We start from the raw sequence: 16,707 nt of genomic DNA, 5'->3' as shown, positions 1-16,707 counted from the left end.
CTGGACTATAAGGCGCACCATTATTGCATCATGTCAGATTTTTAATCCAAATCAAATCATTCTCCATTTTATCTTTTTGATTTCAACTTCAGGCGCAACAAATGACTTTATAATCACAAAATAATGATCCATAGTCTTTTTGATTCATGATTCAAAGTCTTCAGCGGGCCACTTATGATCGGTTTCATGACACAATGCTTCGGGCCAGTTTAAATTGAGGAATTTAGTCCATATATAAGGCGCACTGGACTATAAGGCGGCTTTTGAGAACATTTTAGGTTTTTAAGTGCGCCTTATAGTCCGGAAAATACGGTACATGTGTTTGTCACCCCAACATCCAGAAGCTGGCTAAAGCATTTCTAGAAACGTTGCATGGCTTGACTGGATGGAGATCTCCACTGTGTATCCTTACGCAACAGTCAATTAGTGACCACAGCCATTAGGACAAACATGTGAGTGACAACTTTGAGAAAACAATTAAGCTCAATGCAGCAGCAGCAGCAGCGCATGAGGTGATAACGTTTGATAGCAGCAGGGAATGCTGAAGGTTTTTTTTATACGGCTTGTCAGCCAGGGGACGAGCTGACCTCCAGCCAATTATTTTCTTTCCCCGAGTTGGTCAGTGGCTGCTTCCTGGTCATAACTGGGAATTCCACACTGCAGAAAATATCATTTCCAATCACGGAAAGATATACCGTGGAAATTGAAGGGATGTCAAGCATTGTAATCAGCTCAATGGGCGAGCTTCTGAATTTGTGAGTGGGCTGTAAACGAGCGTTCTTCTAGTTTCTCTTACCATTCTTAGGTGTGCGTATGGGGCTACCTAGAGCCACATGGTTATAGTTGTGCTGATGGGTACCTGCAATGACAAAAGCAATGATAGATTTGTTCAGCATGGAAAAAGAATCTCTGTATCGAAGCAAATACAGAGAGTTAGAAGCGTGACAATGAAAATGATTATTCACGATGACAAAAGTTGTTTTGGTGAATCGAAATAAAAAATGGCCAATGACGATCCTGTGAAAACAAGACGTGGCTGGCAAATATTTGGCTGCTCCTGTCTTGCGACGCCGTCGACATTTTGAAATATAAATGTAAAAAACACGCGGCTATTCTAAATCTATGCATTTCAAGTCAAAATAAAGATGGCATGGGAATGCCAATGAAACAAGGCAAATAGAAAAACTGTCAGGGATAATAGAGGACCCGGGCAGCATGTTAGAATACTGATTCTATTTGTATGCATTCCTTTAAGACTAGATATTTGCTTGGCTATGAATAACGCATTCGAAAAAAAATATTAATCATTTCAACTTTTCTATCGTTCCTTTCCTTACAACATGACTTTGTTTTCATTTTGTGCTGACCATTTTATAATCATTTTATCTTGCAATTTGGTTTTTATATCATATGGAGGAAATGTCGTCAATTAAAAAAAATAAAGTAGCCATTTATCGGAACTGCTGTCAAATAAACATCAGAGCAAAACAAGCCTGACTAAGCAAGAAGTTTAAATAGCCTTTAATTGTCCCAGCTCGGTGTGTAAAGGGAAGTGAACGCATCAGCTGCACAAAGCAATAAACCGTGACATTTATTTCTTGCTAAATAGTCCCACGTGGCCCAGACATGGATGTTGAAGATATCACGGCTCCTTTTCAAAGAGTGATGCAGTGTGCAACAAACATGGTAGAGTAGGTAAGAAGCAGAGCTGCAGGGCGTCCCTGGTCATTTTCTCTCTCCCTATGCTTGTGTGTACACACGGCAACAGTCTAATCAGCACCAACAGTCTGCACAGCGGCTTTAATTTGCGCTTCGGGAGTAAACAACAGTTTCCCTAAATCACCCATGGAGGTATGGACAGGCGGAGTGCAGGCTCGGCTGGACACTGCAGAGCCGAGGTGCTTCGCAATGAAAGATGGCACCTTTAGCGAGCCCATTGCTGGAAGAAAGTTGATGAATGACACTTCTTCTCAACGCTCGCTCGCTGGCTGTGTAGGAATGCGTGTGTGCGTGCATGGTTGTCATTGGCGGTTTGTATGTGTGAGCGAGAGCAGATAGATGGAGGACCCCGTGGTAGAGAGTTGTGCTGGCGACACTTCATTTGCTAGCTGCTGCTGCTGCTGCTGCTGCTGTGCCTGTTTAAAAATACATTAGAGCCAAGTGCTGAAACATCCATTTACATCTGTCAAACAAGTGACAGAGGACGTTCAAGGCTGGCGGGCTCGCATCATGTGTTTCAATATTTGCTCCGTGCATGGAGATAGATGTCGTGTATTCGTAACGCTACTTTCATATTCATTTTTTTTCTTACATAGAAGAGATTGTGAAAGTTGGGTGCTGCTGAATGCAGAATTAGAATGGCATCGCTGTTTGCTCTTATGGACAACCTACAATATATAATGTTACTTATAATTATAATCTTTTTATTTTAAGTGATTTCACTAAATGTCATTCTAAGATGATAGTTTTATTAAAAATGTATGTATTTATTTTGAACAACCACTTCAAATCAAATGTAATAAATATTTGGTTCCCAATTTGAATTAGTTTTGGTCCCTAAAAACATTGGTTATCCAGAGAAGGATTTAGCAGAGCAAAAATATGGCTCATAAAGAACCAGAACAGCCATGCTCAGCCCTTGTCTAATTAGATGTACGCTATCCGAATGATTCCCTGCATGACCCCTGACCTCTAAAAGCCATAAGGTTGCTTAACATGTCGATACATCATCGCCGCCTCCTTGAGTGGACATTATAAATAACCTTCCTGTGTCAACAACCATGACGATAATGAAAAAAGCGAAGCAAGAAGTCCCTCGGTGTTCATTACTTATTGCCATCATGGTCATTAGCTCAAACTGCTGCGGTTTAATCATATAGCTGATTAATAGTGATTGACGTGCTTTCCAGATTGTCGGGTTAAACACGGGTCCCCATCTAAATTGCTAAATGGATGTTTTCTATCACTTTGCTTCGGTCGCAGCTGTGATTTTCAGATGGTGTCGGTCAAATGCAGAGGCTGAATGATGTGGAAACATGTCGGGGCGGCGTTGTTCCACGAGGTAGCACTGGCCGATGGTTAGTCATGTTTTTTTATTTGACTTATATCCGCTTCTCTTTGCGTAATAGCATCCAGATGGCGGACTCGTGACTCGGTACTCTGAGATTTGACGTGATCTTTTTTTCCCCACGTCGCATCCATATACGTTTGGGAAACGAGCGGGGGCCGAACACCTTGTGTCAAGGTTAACTAAGCATTTGGCCAATTGATTGCTTGAAGGTACCGTGGAAAGCAGAAGAATATTGATCTGGAAATTTGCATTCAGACAAAAAGCCAGAAGGCTCTCGCTCTGTTGACGATTCCAACGTGTGGGTGCGTATCGTATTGTTCTTGCAAAAGATGTCCTGAAGTAATACGAATATATTTTTTTTAAAGGCGACGCATTTGCATATTAGTAGGAGCATTGTGGACCATAATTGATAACCAGTGCCAGACGTTTTCTAAAGAAGAATGAATTCCTTTTATTTATGAAAAATAGAAAATCATTATTATTGATGCTAGAATGTGTAGATATGGATTTTAGATTTCTCACACACTGCGTTTTGTTAACGTCCACACGTTTCATAAATTGCTAAACTCGGCTGAGCTGGAAAGGACTTTTCCGATGCAGCTGACGCGTTGACTAGTGGTAAAGCTTTAGCTTACTGACCCACTTAAAAGGCCTTGGGGACTTTCCAGTAAATCCACCAATGTAGTGCACCATGTCATTCTTATTTACTACACCTCAAGGAGAGATTTAAATATTTACTATTGTAACAGTGCTTTCAAATTTGAATATGCATGAAGTTCCGCTACCTCATTTCAAATGTAGGCCGTATGTAATTGTCAAAACCATGATGATAAGGAGGGATGTGCAATGCGATGAAAGGCCTTAGTCGTGACTACAATTGGAAAAGCAGGAGAGACAAAATTTGCAGAAAGAGATATAATAGTAGAACAAACACACAAAAGAAAGCTGAAAATAACTGAGAAGCACTGTATCAGGTTTTTTCGAAGCTAAGACGAGACGAAAAGGCAGTCACCCAAGAGCAGCCTTTGGATCCCTGATTCCTCAGAGCTCATGAGATCTATCAGAGTCATGCTCAACTCGTCACAACATGGCCGGCTCTCCACAACCTGCCAAGCGGAGCTGTTGGGCTTCTCGACAGCCCAGCGAGGTTTTATGAAGCTTTTAATAGTTGTGTGCGGGTGTTTAAAGTCGAAATGGGCTAGTCTGCGTCCCACTGGTTTTGTTGACAGCCGAGTGACACATGCCACCATGGCCCCTTTTCACAGCAAAGGACAGGGGAAACCACCAAGGGCTTGACATTTAACAACTGACAAAGGCTGTTCACATTTTACCGCCGAATGCTAACTGCCATAAAGCTGAAGGCCCCTGGGTAGAACCTTCTTAATTGATACCCAAAACAGAGCACATTGATCATCTGGATCCAGATGGTTCTGCTTCTGGCTTGATCTAAACCTACCAATGGCTATTCTACTCGGATATCGTGATAAGTGCATTCCGTAATGAGCGTTAAATGAGCTACAGATTGCAAGCGCTGCCTTCCAAGTGCAATCCAATCCCACTTTGCTCTGTATCTTCAGCCATTTCCAGTAAGTATTGCCCTTTAGCTCATAACTCACAATGGCCCCCAAGACACCAGAGCCAAGTGGTTACTTGACATGGGCTTGCTTCTCCATCTTGACAAATGCACTCTGATAGTCTCAGCAGGGGATGGCTAAGGGCTGGAGGTGGAGGAACTCGTAGGAGTTCATTTTGAAATGTGATTGGCGCTGAACCCATGTGTGACCCTGCACGTTACGAGGCAATAGGAGCGCCATTTTGATTGAAGCTGAGCTTCACGGCATTGGTCCATTCTGTTCCGACACCTCAAAGCTGAAATGACACTTTTAGCACGGGTAATGAGTGCCATAGTGGGATTCCCGCTCCCATATAGACCTGTATATAATGAGAAACAAACGGGATTTCTTCCACCAGTCGATTGACATACCAACAGACTCCATTGGACTTCCTTTGAGTGGAGACGAGGAAGAGGTAGAGGAGGGTCCGTATATCGTGAGCAAGGATAAGCACAGATTTATCTGATGTCTTCTTCAAATAAAAGAAGTAACATCATCAAAACTGCCTTTATCCGTGCCTTCATAAAGCAGACCTCCTCTCCACCGTTGCTTGCGAAAAACATCAAGCTTAGGAATAAGAGTACAGAGGAGTGAAAAGGGACCAGTTGGGTTTTAAGGCACAGCATGATGGGGAAAAAAAAAAAAAAATACAATGTAGGTCAGCTGCAACAAAACAACATTAAGAAGTACAATATATTATTAGCATTTCCTTTCGCCGTGTTTTAATTAGGGCTCACAAAGGCGTTTGGAATCAGAAGCAAATCTACTTTTTCACTGATTGATCACTCAAACAGAATCTTATAGGGCTGTAACGGTCCATACTGAATGTGTATTTAAATCAAACATATTATATTGCATTGAGTTTAGCAATGCGTAATTGCAATCATTGGCAGGAAATTCAATCTAGCCTTGGCCGACGGCTTTTTTTTTTTCCATTAATTAAGTTTTTTTATTTATTAACTTAATAATTCGTACAAAAAAAGCAATCCCACGTGGGGACTGACCAGTACAATCTATGTAGAAAAAATTTGGACACAGGGTGATTCCTCCTGACAGCTATATTATTTTTTATCAAATTTCTAGAATGCCAAATTACTGTGGATTGGACTGCTAATTGCATGTAATAAACTGGCATTGAGCTGTAAGGAGAATTACAGATGGCCGTTGAAGGATAATAATAGTGTATGCACGGTTACAACCCCTGAAGTAGAGCACAGGGACAAAGCTACACACGTTCATCTTCATCACACAGACAAGGGAGCGAGGAATTAGCTACACTACAGGTAGAAGCTGCCTCCAAACACTTTGGAAATATTACATCCCCAAATCAGGTTCTGGATTTTCATATTTTTCAGCTAGATTGGAGAATAAGTGATTCGAGGCAACTTTGACCGTTGAACAAAGAACAGCCATCCCTACCATGGTGACTCTGGGAGCGGACGGGCCAATGTTTTTCTCCTAGAAAAAAGAACCAAGCGGTTATCTGTTAGATGATTCACTTCATACGATAACAGAAGAGGCAATGTGAGTCACAGCATATATTTAACACAGCGTATGTTTAGAATGGGAATGAGGGTTAAGGTACAAAATTGATCAATAATTGCATTTACCGTAATTTTCGGACTATATGTCGCATTCTTTTTTCATAGTTTGGGTGGGGCGACTTATACTCAGGAGCGACTTATATACATATATATGGTTTTTTTTTCACTTTTTTGGGCATTTTATGGCTGGTGCGATTTATACTCCGGTGCGACTTATAGTCCGAAAATTACGGTGCATTCAAAAATTAAAAAAAAAAAATACATCAATCAACAGTGACAAGAAAACATATTCCAAAGGAATAGAAGGTTTTTTAAAGAAACTTCCTTTGTGGTCATACTGGTTACATACACAAACATTTTATGTTCCTGCTATGGTTGATGCCACAGAATGCAAAATACGGTGTTAGTGACAGACGTCCACTGACACGAGAGCGGTCCGTCCATGCGCTACTTTGATCCATCCTTAACGATTAGCCATCACCATTTTCATCCGGGCTGCCTCCCACACAGAAGGGAGGCGTTCCCCATCAGCGGGTCGGAACAATACGCACGACAGCGTTGACCTTAAACTTGCTCACCGAATCAACGCGTATATCAATGATAAGAAGAGGTAGGTAGGCGTGTTGGCAAAGGAAAGCGCTGCGGCAAATCGGCTTATTAGCATGAATTTCACATTTTTCTCATAAGAGTGGGAGGTTCATGGAATCCCTTGTGAGAGAGACGTTCAAACAGCGCTTGTCAAGGTGCACGTTAGATTAGTACACGCAAAGAGAATGTCACCCAACACGGTGACTGACTACTTGTCATCCTCTTAAGAGGGCAACAAGTTGAAACGATTGCTCCTTCTGCTCTATTATGTTCCTAAGGGTACCATTATTTTTCTCCAGGCCTTTTTAACAAGTAGGAAAGTCACCAAATTGTGCAGTGATGCAGCTTGGGTTTAGGTTATGGGAATGCACACGGAAATGTGTGATGAGCCAAATGGTTAGATACCAGCAAGACTGGATGACTGCGTTTACAAAAAAAAACCTAAAAAATGCAGTGTTAGGTTTAGAATTCACTTTTAATGCTAACATACCGTAATTTTCGGACTATAAGTTGCACCGGAGTATAAGTCGCACCAGCCATAAAATGCCCAAAACAGTGAAAAAAAACCATATATATGTATATAAATCGCCCCCCCCCCCCACCCAAACTATGAAAAAAACCGCGACTTATAGTCCGAAAATTACGGTATGTATTCTTTGAGTCCTATATAGTATAAAAAAATGATGAGTGAGCTGGTGTAATAATCTTCAATCCACATTGGATTTAAAAATGAAACCTAACAAATCACAGTGACATTGGCACATCAAGTGTGAGTCATTCTGTACCTGTGGTAAGATACGGACGGGGTGTAATACTCAAATGTGTGATTTGTTTCACATCCCCAACACTGAGCCACGCACACACACACACACACACACCATTGCTCCCCTGCTGGGTGTATTGGATTGCTATCAGTCCCCGAGAAAGCGGCTTACATAACCACGCTGCCAGCAGCACCATCCCACGTTGGCCTCTACTGTATATTTCATGATAACGTGGCTTGTTGACAATGGTGCTTCTCACTTACACTTTATGAGGGAGGGCGAGGACGCTCGTGGACGGCAGGATTTTTCCGCAATAATATGTGGGAATAGATGTAGGTGAATACAAATGGAGCTTATTAATCTTTCTTAAATATTGATGATGGTCCGCTTGAGCAGTGTTGGGCTTAAAAGCCAATTGTGACGCGATGAGCAAAGGCAGAGTGCAAAGTTTCCTTTTTTTTCCAGCTTTCTTCATTAACGCTTCATCGCAAAAAGCCATCCTCCAAGCACAGTTTGAGCACAGGAGGAAGATTATAAGACCGAGTGCAAAGATTCGATAAAGAAGGGTCCTGTTTCGGCGTTCCGTAGTAGCATCCGATCAAAGGGGCAAATGCTGTTTTAATTCCAAGAATCGTATCTGATCTGCTTATTATTGAGAACTGTGCTGTAGGACAGAAGAAAAAGAGAGAACTCAAAGGACAATGTAGTGTACACTAAAATGGAAATTTTGCAACTAACCAGGTCTCATTTCTAGCCCTGGAGTTGCACGACTCTGATCAGCCCACTTTAGTTCAGAATATTTTAATGAAGAAAAGATTGTAAGGTTGGGGAAAAAAAAGGCATCGTTTTTATTTCAAAGCCCGTCACATCACTTCCCGTGCACGACGTCTGATGCTACATTATTTGACGATGGCCATATTCATGGGTATGATTGCATGAAGAGACTTAATATCAGAAGGGAAGAGCACAAATATCTGTTTTGGCTGCTCAGTAGACTAGAGCAGGCCATAATAGTAAAAGAAAAATGACCAGGAATCGAGCTGTATGTCGTCTTTATGCCAAGCAGTAAAGTCGCTCAACATATTCGTAGACCCGCCATCAAAGTTAACTTTGGCTATTACTATTAAGAGCAGTCCATTTTTTCACTTGGGGGACAGTAAGAATGAAAAGCTGCTTCCATTTCTGTCAGCTTTATTAAGTTTTTATAATGCTGGGAAATTGCCTGCAACATGCGTGTTCAATTTCGATTGGAATTTTATTGCAAAAAAGAAAACAGAAGAGCGACTGACTTTGAACCGATGTAAGTTGACCTCAATTTTGTATTTACCACAGCGACTTGAAAGTCAATGAAACGTATAAAGGGGACGGTGGAATAAAAAAAAAAAACAATTGTTCCTTGCTGCCACTTTAAGTTCTTTATTTCCAATTAAATGAATTCTATCAGACTCAGCAGGGGCTCCGGTTGAAGACATTCCACAGCCTGTTAATTCAAAACTCATTAATAATGGAGCCATAATAATGAGGAGAATGCGTATGTGTGGGGGTGGACTGTCTCCGTGCAGAAACCGGAGAGCGATATGCAGCTTTTCAATCAACTGTCACTCATTTGTAAAGATGAAGGTTTCTTTAAATGCACATAAGCCCACGGTTTCAATTCATTTCCATTTGACCAGAGGAATGGCTTCCTGAATTTTCAACGCAAAGCAGAGAAAAATTATTGTTCAATGAAATCCTTTTTTTTTTTTCATCTGGCTTCTTAATTGAATGAGAAAAAGACAAAATGATTTGGGTGAATTTCAAAGAGTGACCTTTCCTGTTTCCACTCAGTTTGATTTTTTTTTTTTCTCCATTGAATGTTTCCAGGCTTATACAGATGAACAAACTGTTCTGTTGCTATTAAATGGGGGGGGGGGGGGAGAAAAATCAGCGGCAGGCAATTAATTCTTGAAGGCCATTGTATCCTGCGCGACATCAGCATTAAAGGGAGCGTCTACGTTGGCACAAAAAGCCACCTGACTTGTTTGAAACGAGCGAGACAAATCTGCATATTGATTCGACATACCTATTGATATGTCAGTTATGCGAAAACTAGCAGAGCGTATTAGTGTCAGAAGCCACGCTGTATTTTCTCTTGTGTTTTAATTGCTTTTGGCGGCGTGACTCACGGTGACGAGCTAATGAAGTCATTGAGATTCAGTGAGCTGCCACAGGCTACGGACTTATTCCGTATAGCTTCAGCAGCAATGGTGATTAATTTTGCAGCCTGCACTGATCAGGCTGGAGGCAGCTGGAGGCTGTGGGGATGTGATGAACCTTTAGCGCAGCGTATGTAGGCATTTAAATATATTTAAATATCGATGGCATATCACCGAAGGCGTTTGTCCAACGGTCCATGTATTTGAGATGAAGTTTGATTGCTGCTGATGCTAGTCCTTTTCACAAAACCCCCCAGTGTGCCAGCTCAAATTTGGGCCTAAAAGGTTAATCCACTTTGAAATTGCCCATTTCAAAATGGTAAAATGTCAAAAGCTCACTGGGATTTTTAAGAGTCTGCATTAAAGGAATATGAGGAGTATTATGGAAGCTTTTATGTACCATCACTTGGCTGATTGAATTCAGCTTATAATGGAAGTTTTTCTGATGATTATTTTAGAGCTTCCTATTAAATATTTTTAGAATTGATTATTCTGTCGATTATGCTATTGATGAATCGAATACTCTGATAACATTTTTGATATAATAATAAATTGATATAATATAATAATATTATAATAATAATATTAATATAATAATACTGTAGATCTATCCTCTTTTTTTTTTTTTTTAATTTCCTGTTCAGGGTCATAGAGAGGCTGGGGATCTAATTCTGAAGCTAACGGGCTTTGACAGCTACTGTACAGAGAGACGTGTAGTTGCTATTTTCTGTTAAATGGAGATTGCACCGTATTTCTAGCAGTTCTCCTGCTCTTTAAGGAAATAGATGAACTGCATGCTCTATAAGCCGAAGCTGAGGAGTTTGTAGGAGGAGGTCAGATTACAGGCTAATTGCAAATGTCAGCGACTGGTTGAAATGACCTCATTTGGCACTAGAACTGCAAAAGCACACACTCTGGATTTGTAAACAATAGCAGGGACTTTAGCTTCTGAAAAGATGAGCTACCCATGAACACCTACTCACTGCGTTCCTTGCAGAAGTGACAAATCCAACTTTTGCCAAGCACTTTTGTGCTGGTGTGTAAGTGAGTCACAGATTCAGATCATGTAGGCTAGGTAACAAATTGAAAGATGAGTCAAGTGGAAAATAACTGCTGTAGTAGATTGTAAGTCTGTCTCAAGCAGTCAAGCGTGTTCTTTTGTAATTATGCACCCAAGCCATGCTTGTAAATGTTCACCCAGGGGAAACAACACGTCCACGTCAATCGATGAAATACAATGGCTCTGTTTAATTATTCTGTGGTTTTAGAGCCAACGTGCTCTCCCACTGACTCTTCCAAAATGTCATCTTTCAAAATCGCCATGCATTTCAGTCAAATGCAAGCCAGGCGGCTTTGATAGATGGAGGCTGTGTAGAGATGATGCATTTGGCCTGTGATTGCTTTCATAGCTATTACTCACAGCATAGGGTGATTAGTAGGCCGCCGGCTGGCTGGCCGCTGGCTGGCTGGCTGACACCTCTGCTTTGCTTACGCCTGTGTGACGCAGCCATCTCATAAGAGGGAGGCTCCCTTCCCAGTCATTACACTGATCCCTCATTGCTGGATGAGCGGCGGACAGCACAGACGGACAGATGGACAGCTGGGCTATATAGTAGGACAGAGGACTTATCCCTCAGATCTTGTCACCTGGATGTCCTTGTGGCAAATCTGAAGGCTATTTCGTTGAGGGAAGCCGGATTTCTAGATGATAATAGATAAGCGGCGTCCCCCTGCTTGACTGACGGGAGAAGAAATGTCGCGCTATTTTTCCCCTTTTAATTTGCTCTCTGTGTGGTCAGCATGTGTCATTTTTCCCGTGGTTTGTCTTAGTGATGCTGGCACACCACAGGTAACGTCTTCAAACGCAAAAAGCAGTGGAAGACCACACGCTGCTTGCGCTAATGAAATGTTATTTTACAATCTCCGCAAGATGACTTCCTTTCTTTTGGAATCCTCCTTTTCGCCTTTATCCATTTACGCGAGTTACCTGCACTTCTCTCGTTCTGAGAAAATAAAGATGCTAGCAAATGAAACAGGAAAGCAATTGAGTCACATTTTCTCAATTAGTGTTCTGAAAATATGATACTGTGGTTTATTGCATTTGATTCGATTATTACTTAGCTCCGCCACAGAAACACTCGAAAAAAGGACTGCCGGGATTTGGATGTCTTTGACGTGACCCTGCATGATTAGCCGTTAAATGGCTCTTGATGTGTCACAACGAGACATTTAATGTTTTTTAAGATCGGTTCTTTGCGCTATTCATTTAAAAAATGGCTCACCTTTGCTCTATGCCCTCAATCAAGCTACTTTGAAATACTGCAAGTGCTCTGAAATTAGAATTCCAAACTTTAAATTGACAAAAACATAACAAATGTAAATTAATGGCACTCTCCTCTCTTCTAAGCCCAAATTGATTAGCAAGCCCAAAATGCCATGCATGCACATATGCAAACAACTTCCATGCAAGGTTAATGAGTGAGTGAAAAGGCCCAAGTGAAGTGAAGTAAGTTGCCAGCACTGCAGATAGCCCCCTCTTGGAACATGCTCCATTTACCAATAGATTTCCTAAGAGGCATTGGTGAAACTGCAAAGCTAATTCCTTTTTGTAATATCTTCTTATTTGCTGTGTCTGCCACACAGTCAGTCCACCACGGTGAAAGGAGAGGTACATGGGAACAATGAAGTCTGATTGAGTTTGCTTCAAAATCTTGTTTACGTCTCCATGGAGATTTATCTTCAAATGATCCGAATGAAGTCAGTCAGTCAAAATGAGCTCATCCGCACTTTTTAACATTCAATTTTAGCTTCACCCTGTTGAAAGGATCAAAACACGAGTTCAAAATGATTAGGTGGTTTATTTGGTTTGGTTATTGTGCAAATAAAAAAACGGCTTAGCCGCTTTTAACATGAACAGATTCAGTTTCAAAGGACAAAATGTGGGGATCATTCACGTTAAGTACATAATTGCTTTTCCAGGTCTGAATTATTTGCTTGGGTTATGTACTGCAATATAGTGTATATAGTTTTCAATATACCGTATTTTCTAGACTATAAGGCGCACCGGACTATAAGGCTTTTGATAAAATTTCTGGTTTTTAGGTGCGTCTTATAGTCCGGAAAATACGGTAACCAAACTAGTATGTGGATTGTGGTCCATTCAGTGCAAAGGGTCATATTAGTTGCATGCGGGGAAATATAAAGACAGGCCTCCATTTTACGCTTCCCTTGACGGACCGCTAAAGAGTTGCGCACTTTTTCGACTGAACCTGATGCAATATTGATGACGCTGGCCAGGCTGGCAGAGACCGCCTCCAGCAGACCGATCAATGCCACGTTCCGAGAATAAAGAGACACAACTGGATGATTCACATGCGCATTGTGTGCTTCAAAATGACGAGATGATGCGAGAGGAGCAACCATAGGGATGGCATCTACCGGATTATACCAGATCAACACACTAGACAATGCATGTAAAAGCATTTTGTTGTGTTTCCAATGTCACAACAACTCACAACGATGTCGTGCATTTGCTTGGACCTCAAGGCTTTGTTCGAGAATGCACGGCGGCTGTAGTTGGGGATGGCTTTCGAAAGAAACACGAGGCACTGGAATTCCAGATTAACTGAGCCGTGTGAATATCCTTTGTCAGCATAGAAAATACACTACATGATACAGTTGGGGTGTAAACAAGCGAGTTGAGCAAAAGCTATCTATTTAAGAAGAAAAAAAAATTCTCATGAAGAATCAAACTTCTAATTAATTTGTGCAGCTGAAGAAAAAAACCTCACACTTTAGCCGTGAATCAGTTTGCTGTCCATGCTGCTCTACTAAAAAAAAAAAAAAAAAGAAACTCTCATATTGGTGTCGGAATGTGATAGTGTAAGAAAAGAAAGTGGGGCATTTTTTGGAAGAAGAATGGTATATCCATATATATTTTCTTTTCATTGCACCTATAATCTATACACTGACAGCAACATTGTATTTCATTACACTGCAAGTTGAGAAGTATCTTTAAAAAAAAAAAAAAAAGCCATTCCTGGGGGAATGCACTTACTTGCAACAAAATAGATCAGACAATAAACAAAGCCAGGGATTTACATTTTCTTTTTTTTCCTTATGGTTCGTAGCTCTTTCAATTCTGCTGTACGGGCATACGGGACGTCTCCGAAATAGATCTGGCATGTTCTTGTGCACCTCCTTGGGGATCTCAAGGCCCCCTCCACTGTCACATCTGTCATCCGAGGCATGCTAGCTGGGGGCCTTCTCTCTCTCTCGCTCTCCGTTGCGTTCTCCCCTGGCTTCTGTCCGTCTCAGCTGAGCCCACCCCGTTATCTTCCCCGTGGTGTTTGCCAGCTCCGTAGTGCTGCACTGTGCCAAAAGTGTGTCAGGTAATTAAGACATGGAAACTCTTCCACTCAGCTGGGGAGAACAATAAAAGCTCCTGTCTGTCACGAATGGCAGCATGCAGCCAATTTGCTCTGATTTGAAAGTTCTTTTATAAATATGGAACAATTACTTTCCAGTACCAATGATTTGGGGAAACTTTGGGGAAAGGAAATCATTTTCTTGAAAATCTGAGCTGGTGGTGCAACCTTTCAAAGTTTGTGCCCTTGATAAAAGTAGCTGGAGAAATGACTAAATGAAGAAATTGCATTACAAATTGCTTTCTTTTATTAGTAGCAAAAAATGTTGGTGAAAAAGAAGTTCAGCTAGCTTGTGGAAAAGAGTTTGGAGTCCTTCTTATAGTTTGAGAATGACATTAAAGTTCTTTACTGTTTTTCCCGACCAAAGAAAGGAAAAAAATCAAGTGTGCTGATGGGAAAGCTTTTTTTTTTTTTGTTCTAGGAAAATTTTAGGTATTGCTCGTCATTGTTACTAAAACAGTATGAGCTAAAACTCGCATTCATTCTTTTTCTCTTTTTTAGTTAGCTCACACATAAAGCAGTTTCCTAACTTTTCACACCTTTGCCAAAGTCCCTTTGGGTACTAACAGGCAGGCACCATTGCTGTGTGGAAGAATTCCTTCCACCATCTGACATGCTCGTAACCGCTAATGGCCCCATGGGAACGGTCATTATTTATCCCTGTTGCAGGCACCTTACTAGATCTCGCCTCATGGTCCGGTATTGTCCGTTTAATACCAATAACCTGGATCAGCCATAATTCAAGGGGAGGAGGGTGTCAACAAAGCTGTGCGGGTAACAATGTAGGCGCAATTTGCAGCGAGTGACGGCTGATGGACTAAGTGACAGTAAAGAGGTGCAGACATGGCTGAGCGTTCTTGCTCACGGACTGGTTTCGTCAGCCCGGCAGAGCTTTGGGCTCAGCAACGCCAAGTCTTTCACTTCCCACGAGAATCCCAAATTGGACCCTAATGGCTACGCCTGACAAGGTGTTGATCTCTCATTCCTCAAGCTTGTGTGAACAACGGTGTGAAATGGAAGCCCAGGGAAGCAGCCACCTGCTTTATTGACAGGCACAGATAGACTTGACCTCGATAGATTTTAATAATGAGACATTTGACCGTTTGGTGCTCGCTCAGTTGGATTATGCAAACGTTCGTTCGTTGAGAACAACAAATGAAAGGTTTCTCGTGGTACTTTATCATCTGTAAACGTGGGATTAGCAAATAAATGGGTACTTGGTAAACAACTGCCCCATTGTAAATGGGTAACGATTACAGATTACCACCACAGCAGGAGTCATTTATCAGCGACTACCCCATAAAATGATCTGGACTGGAGATGGAACTCATATTAAAGACCATCTTCTCTTAAAAGACTCGCCTCAGCCGCTTTGAATTAGAACAAAAAGGCAAGAAGAAAGAAGAACCAACCCTTTTAAATGTTAATACCAGAGCTAGATGAGAAGATAAAGGCCAATCTATAGAGATGATTAATTTGAATCTCATCCCTCCCCCGTTATTCATTATTTGCACAGTGCAATAGGCGGGTTATAAACCTCCGAATGGCAAGTCCACATTCAAATTGGGCACATTCAACACAATTCCTAATACCCAATTTTCCCGTTTGTTTCCCCGCACAATGGATAATAGTCATGCGGCTGCTGGCGGAGAAAGGAGCAAAAGTGACCAAGTTATCTGCCTTTGCCAGTCTGAGCCTTTTGGTTATGAATTATAGATTAGAGTTGAGAGCTTGGGTTTCTCTTGCTTTTTGGGGAAGGTGGATTGAAAGCTGCTCGAGGTCAACACGACAAAGCCGAAATCTGTTTTTTTGCCAGTCCACTTGGAGACATCCTCAAAATGCCTGCGGGACTATTTATAACTGATGATTTATGGCTTCAACCAACAAGGACATAGCTGTTTAATATACAGTTTGACTTGATGAATGGTTTGGATGAATACATTCTCCTCTATTGTGCCGTACAAAAGTTGTGACTTTTGCCATCCTTTCTGTTTGCTATGGTGATTTCTCCATGTACGTTCCAAGGTCCCACTTTTTGTTTGTTATTTGGACAAACTTTATTGGGGTACACAGCGGCGATGTTTCATTTCATCTCGTTCAGCCGTGACGTGGCTATTTCTGCTTTCGGTAGTCGCTAAGAATGCTACGCTAGCTTCGTACCTTTATACTATATGCACGGTGGGAATGTCTGTTTTATTCCCAAGTGGGTTACTACATTTGTCACATTTATTTTGAACGAATCGAGGAGGGTAAAGGAGACTTATGGACGGATCGGACTTAAAAATGCTTTTCGGCGTAGATTTCGACGTCCACACTTTGTTTCTGTTTACTCGGCGATTTACAGGATGAGCCAATTTCTCTCCTGCGCTTCATTTAACTGTAAAGTGGAGAAGCTGTTTGAAGGTGCGACAGCCTATATATTTCCATTAAACAGCAAGTTTGTTGACGCTTCAGCGTGAAATGAATCCAAGACTGTTCCAATTTATTAGTGCACAGAACCCCACTG

The 16,707-nt window shown here is 41.5% G+C and overlaps 1 protein-coding gene across 8 annotated transcripts in view; it reads right to left on the bottom strand.

Moving 5' to 3' along the window:
• Positions 1 to 16,707, bottom strand: part of LOC133143149 (protein shisa-6-like) — a 37,345-nt gene that overhangs the window by 7,728 nt on the left and 12,910 nt on the right. For 4 of the 8 annotated variants that reach the window (XM_061264933.1, XM_061264937.1, XM_061264934.1 and 1 more), the window contains exons 4-5: positions 6,103 to 6,141; positions 797 to 859 (exon numbers count right to left, since the gene is read on the bottom strand). In XM_061264933.1, the coding sequence (XP_061120917.1) occupies positions 797 to 859; positions 6,103 to 6,141 (102 nt within the window). The remainder of the gene's footprint in view (positions 1 to 796; positions 860 to 6,102; positions 6,142 to 16,707) is intronic. The other 4 variants (XM_061264935.1, XM_061264939.1, XM_061264936.1 and 1 more) reach the window with 1 other exon arrangement.

The sequence above is a fragment of the Syngnathus typhle genome, linkage group LG18 (genome assembly GCF_033458585.1).
Source record: "Syngnathus typhle isolate RoL2023-S1 ecotype Sweden linkage group LG18, RoL_Styp_1.0, whole genome shotgun sequence".
Lineage (NCBI taxonomy): Eukaryota > Metazoa > Chordata > Actinopteri > Syngnathiformes > Syngnathidae > Syngnathus > Syngnathus typhle.
Note: the sequence above shows the minus strand (reverse complement) of the source record. Positions and strands in the feature narration are given on the sequence as shown.